Source organism: Limulus polyphemus, unplaced genomic scaffold (genome assembly GCF_000517525.1).
Source record: "Limulus polyphemus unplaced genomic scaffold, Limulus_polyphemus-2.1.2 Scaffold7421, whole genome shotgun sequence".
Lineage (NCBI taxonomy): Eukaryota > Metazoa > Arthropoda > Merostomata > Xiphosura > Limulidae > Limulus > Limulus polyphemus.
Window position 1 is genome coordinate 1 of NW_013673031.1, and position 6,547 is coordinate 6,547.

The 6,547-nt window shown below is 29.5% G+C and overlaps 1 protein-coding gene across 1 annotated transcript in view; it reads right to left on the minus strand.

Moving 5' to 3' along the window:
- Positions 1 to 670: 670 nt before the first annotated feature.
- The window catches only part of LOC106474601 (JNK-interacting protein 3-like), an 18,828-nt gene continuing 12,951 nt past the window's right edge, over positions 671 to 6,547 (minus strand). Inside the window, exons 3-4 of the mRNA XM_013935292.2 lie at positions 3,372 to 3,442; positions 671 to 766 (exon numbers count right to left, since the gene is read on the minus strand). Of these exons, the coding sequence (XP_013790746.2) occupies positions 677 to 766; positions 3,372 to 3,442 (161 nt within the window). The 3' untranslated portion in view covers positions 671 to 676. The remainder of the gene's footprint in view (positions 767 to 3,371; positions 3,443 to 6,547) is intronic.

Sequence of the window (6,547 nt, forward strand, 5' to 3'; positions counted from 1 at the left end):
CTACCATTACTAAGCAGTTCCAGATGATGATATACATGGATCCCACTTTAACCTACCATTACTAAGCAGTTCCAGATGATGATATACATGGATCCCACTTTAACCTGCCATTGATATATGGTTAATCAACTATAAAATTCACTCTTCTCAATAGTAACTTAGGTTTAAAATCATTACAATTGTCACTTCTTTAAAGCATATTGTAGTTGAACACTTACACATCAGGGACTAGAAATTCAATATATCAGAGGTTAAAGACAGCCATAACAAGAACACATTATGGTATACAATAATAGTTGAAGGGGTGAATGGTACTAATACAATAACAGTTGAAGGATATATGGTAGTAATATAACAATAGTTGAAAGATAAATGGTACTAATACAATAAGAGTTAAAGGATATATGGTACTAATACAATAAGAGTTAAAGGATATATAGTACTAATACAATAAGAGTTGAAGGATATATGGTACTAATACAATAACAGTTGAAGGGGTGAATGGTACTAAATTCTAACTTAGCTGTGTTTTTAAGATATACAAGTTCCACATACTGATGACCAACCTTATTTTAATGTTAAAAATTAGGCACTGATACTTTCTGTTAACATCTACTAATTACTACTACTGCACCAAGGTTTTTACAATTTCAACTAGAAATCTACAATAAGAAGCTTACTTTTGTTTGTTTGATAGATTTTCTAGTCTGTCAGTTCCAAACAAAATCTTCGTTCTTTCCATGTAATCCATGTGGGTTTTGAACAACTGGAAAACCAAAATTAGGTTATTAAAAAGTCATTCTTTTCACACTATAAATTTACAAAAACTAAAAATTCCTTCTGAACCTATAAAAAAACACAGCACATTGTTTTCAATATGGAAAAACTACACATCATTTTCAACATGGAAAAACACTGCATACTGTTTTCAACATGGAAAAACACTGCATATTGTTTTCAACATGGAAAAACACTGCACATCGTTTTCAACATGGAAAAACACTACACATCATTTTCAACATGGAAAAACACTGCATGTTGTTTTCAACATGGAAAAACACTGCACATTGTTTTCAACATGGAAAAATACTGCACATCGTTTTCAACATGGAAAAACACTGCACATTATTTTCAACATGGAAAAATTACACAGTTGAACAGCTATGACAAAACCTTTCTTGTACACCTTCTGTTTACTCTCCTTGTTTTGTTTAATTGCTGCTAATTTCTGTGCCAATCAAATCTATTATGTAAACTCAAATATAGTGTTAAAATCTGTTTAAATAAAACAATAGAATTCATGAATTCAATTAACCACAGTGAGAGAACAACTTTAATAGAAATAGGTCCAGGATGACAATATGAAGAAAACCAAAAAAACCCTAAAGACAGACAGTTAGCATAAGAAAGTATGTGATTCAAAAATTGTATTATACTTTAATAATGTAAACAACAGTTAGCTGTGTTACTGTTGATGACATAAAACACACAATGTATTATACTTTAATAATCTGTTGTTTACTTAGCTGTGTTACTGTTGATGACATAAAACACACAATGTATTATACTTTAATAATCTGTTGTTTACATAGCCGTGTTACTGTTGATGACATAGGTCACACTATGTATTATACTTTAATAATGAGTTGTTTTTGGATGTCATGTCACCACCAATGTTTGGTTAGTTTTGGCTGTCATGTAACCACCAATGTTTGGTTAGTGTTGGATGTCATGGCACCATCATTGTTTGATTAGTTTTGGCTCTCGTGTCACCACCAATGTTTGGTTAGTTTTGGATATCAGTGTCACCACCAATGTTTGGTTAGTATTGGATATCATGACACCATCATTTTTTTGGTTATTGTTGGCTGTCATGTCACCACCAATGTTTGGTTAGTGTTGGATATCATGTCACCATCATTTTTTGGTTATTGTTGGCTGTCATGTCACCACCAATGTTTGGTTAGTGTTGGATATCAGTATCACCACCAATGTTTGGTTAGTGTTGGATATCATGTCACCACCAATGTTTGGTTAGTGTTGGTTAAAATAGCATTTTATTTGCTAGAACTTTAACTTCTTTCCTGACCTTAAGTTCCTTTCTTTATCTAGTTACATTTCTGACAGTTTTCATATAACAGAAAGGAAAATTTTTTCATATTTTTTTTGAACCAACAAATCAGGAAATTTCCTTCAGTTCAAGGGTTGCAGATCTGAATCGTGAAGTGTTTAAGTTGTACGTTATCAGCCATATCCTCTTACTTTCAATTTGGTAGTCCATTTCTTTCTTCTAGATGTTTTAATAGACTACTTTGTTCTTTATACAAAGTCATTTCCCCCAAAGTATTGATTTCAAATCTTTAAATATTCTGAAGTGTATTGTTGTTTGTTTGGTTCCAGACAATAAAGTGTGATTCACATTAATTATATCATACGTTGTTTGCTGGTTATTCCATATCCATAGACTCTACAAATCATCAAACAAGGGGACACCAAACAACTTAATTTCAGCTTTCTCTAGGAAAATTAACTTACATTCAACACTCAGATAAATCTTAACCTCTATTTTTATTATGCAACAATAAAATGTTGAAAAATTAAGGAAATTACCCAAAAATCCTATTGAAATGGCAGATTCATACGTTAATAACTTACAAATCAACAACTTTTGAATCTCAGTTACTACACTGGATTTAACTTGTAGTTAAAGAAAAAGCAGTCATGAATCTACAGATACTGTTACTTCAGTAAAAAGTTATTACATAAGATTTGACTTTGTAGTTATAATACACTTAGCAGGAATGAATCTAAAGCTTTTCTTACCTCAGTAAAATATTACTACATAAGATTTTACTTTGTACTTATAAGACACTTAGCAGGAATGAATCTAAAGCTTTTCTTACCTCAGTAAAAAGTTACTACATAAGACTTTGTAGTTATAATACACTTAGCAGGAATGAATCTAAAGCTTTTCTTACCTCAGTAAAAAGTTACTACATAAGACTTTGTAGTTATAATACACTTAGCAGGAATGAATCTAAAGCTTTCTTACCTCAGTAAAAAGTTATTAAAGTAAAATCTTATGTGTAGTTATAATACACTTAGCAGGAATGAATCTAAAGCTTTTCTTACCTCAGTAAAAAGTTACTACATAAGATTTTACTTTGTAGTTATAATACACTTAGCAGGAATGAATCTAAAGCTTTTCTTACCTCAGTAAAAGTTATTACATAAGATTTTACTTTGTGGTTATAATACACTTAGCAGGAATGAATCTAAAGCTTTTCTTACCTCAGTAAAAAGTTACTACATAAGATTTTACTTTGTAGTTATAATACACTTAGCAGGAATGAATCTAAAGCTTTTCTTACCTCAGTGTATCTTTCATGTAATTTTGAGTATTCTTTTTTCATGTCAGTTTCTTTTTCTTCTAATCTAGCCGCTATAAAAAAACATTACATATTAATAAAATACCTTATAAATATATAATAACATAATGGGTTGTTGTAATGGCCAGAAACATAAGATTTTTTGAACAGCCAGATCACATTCATTATACTTATCAAACACTCTGAGAGAGGACAGCTTTTCGAATGAAATTCTCATCTTTTACTTTTTTTTTAATAAGTAACATATCTTAACTTTAAGCAGTGGAATAATTTTTGGTGCTGCATATTCTGAATATGTTTTATATCATATGATACCATATAATATCAAGAACAGTTTACTGAATGAGAAAGCTTTTTTCTTTAGATAAATGTACCAATTTCTAAATTAAGATCAGGAAAATTTTATTATAACCTTGAGGAAAACCAAATACAGTAAGGAAAGTTAATGTAAGATTACTAGTGGTTTAAATACATACAATTAATACAAACAATAAAATGTTTTTGTTTACCTTATAAAATAATGTGCTTCAATTAAGATTTCATACATAATTTCTTTAAATGGGGCCATAAAGTTATTATCAATAAAAAAGCTCGTGCAAAGTGGCAACATCACATTTCTGTTGTATGTAATGACTTCAAATTTACAAGTGAAAAACTCTGGAAAAAATTTTTCCCACAAATTGTGCAAGTTTCTCATACAAAATTCCAAAACATCTTAATTTTCTGAATTAGGGGTAGTTTTTATAATTTTTTTAAGCCTAGAGCTGTTAAGAAAAAGGCCTTATTTAGGCTCATAATTATACTAAAACAAATTCATTAGAACTTGCATCATTCACCCCACACACGCACGCACACTCAAAAATGAACTGCAGAGTCAAAGTGTGTTACAGTGAACATTTAACTTACAAGCCAAAACAAACCAGTAGTAATACACAAGTTAAAAACATATCACAAAACAAATTAACACATACACTTACAGGATATCCTTAAAGTGACAAGTATATATTTACTGACAAATCTTTTTTTATTGAATCTAAAATACTTCACTAAAACATGCGACTTTTTGTTTGTGAAAGACTTGTAATGTTTACTAAAAGACTGCCAATTTTGTGAAGATATACATACTATATTAAAAGTTAGTACTATCAAATCTATAAAGACTTTAAACAAGTATAAAGAGGTCATGTGGTCGGCCAAATTGACCAAGCCCGTGTTGAGAGAGTTAAACCACTGATAAAAGTTAGATCACAGTTATATCTCATTACAAAATACATATAATTAGTTATAATTCATTTCTTGAAGTGTAGTTGAAACATAAATACTAGTATCCAAAACTATCTAATTCTCTTCTTTATGTTGTACATTATGGGAATTTCCCAGCAAGTGTTTGCAGACCCTATTTTGTGTTAAAACAGTTTTGGTTTTGAAGAAAGATTTAAATATTTTACAGTACAAGAAAGCACAACTGGGCAAATTCAACACTAATGTAACTAGTCCATTTATTTTTTAGCCTTTAGATACAGTATTCCATCTTAGATAAGACCAACCTATCTACAATGATTAAAAAGTTGCATCTGACAGGAAGTAGTTTTTCAAAGGATCAATAACCAGGTAACGAACGACCGAGCTCCAGCTGTGTGAGCTGCTATTCCCGGGGGTCGAACATAATGGTTAATATACTGTATAGGTAGTCAGATAACATAGCAAATTAGTATAATAATAGTTATGATAGATAACAGTTTTGTAAAGATAACTTTAAATTGTTTTGTGTCTTATGTAAAATAATTTGTTCATTGATCACATTTTTATTACATAAATATAAAATATTACAAACTAACATAAAAAATCATTCATCGTTTGTTTGCACATTTAATGGAGTCACTTTGAATGTTCACAAGTCTGGCAGTTATTATATCAGTGTTTCGTTATAAATTTTCAGTGCACAATTTTAATAGCAATTTAAAAATAATGTGCAATAAATGTCCAGAATTTTATATCAGAGAAACCGGAAGAAAATTGGAAACCAAATTCCCTCAACATAATAAAAAAAACATCCCATACTTGTGTTTACCATCATTGCAATTCAAAACATCCACAGTATATCTATAAAAAATGCTGTAATTTTAAACAAAGAACCAAACATCAGAAGCAACGTATCTTAACTCTTTCAGGACTGATCTTGTAACCATTTTGTGCTTGTTATACTTTATGCTATAAGTTTTAAATTAGTAAGTGAATGTTAACAAAATCTGGCAGATTATTAGTAAACATTACAATGCTTTCATATGCAAAATATCAATTTCTTTTATTAAGTTTTAAGGTTTACAAAGCAATGTTTATCTCATGTCTATTTTTTTCTTTTCACATGTTGCCTATCTATCATGCAAAGTCATATTCATTTTAAGATCAAAAATACTTTTATGCATTAGAAAATTTTGAAAAGCGAAATCTGTATAATGTCCAGATAGTTATAAAACATCTGTTATTTTCCATAATTAATCTTTGTACGGGTTCAGTAGATTTGACTGATCTTGCAACCACCATAAATAATTAGGAAATAGATATAAATTATGCCTCTTTCATTCTAGAATGAACACAAATTATAACACAAGAACATAAATGTTTAGAGTAAATAGCTTAAATCTGTACAAAGTGACCTGTCTTGGCTGTGTTTTAGTAGACTAGTATTTTGTAAAATACAGTCACATTTCAATTATTATACATTATATATGTATATATATTGCTATTTTGAAACAAGTTCTTAAACTTATTTTTTTTTGAAACATAGAACAGTAAATAAAGATGTGAAGCTAACAATTATCTCTTCTAGTTAAAACCTTTGTACTCGGTTGCTGCTTGATGTAGGTTACTAAGTCTTTAAAAAAATTGCATGCGGAGGATATGAAACAAAATATTTTTTTTTAGGTTTTATATATACGTTTGAATATATAAAAAATCATAAATTACTACATCAATATCATAGAATTCCACTATAATTTATCAAGCTTAGTAACTAAGCTGTATTTGGGTCTAAAAAAAAAGATAATTTCAAGCAGACTAAAGACACAACCTACCTCACTGAAATCTTGGTTTAAAAGAAAGAAATAGTGCTAGGTATGTTAGAAAGGCTTAGAAAACCACTAGGTGACATTCTGAGC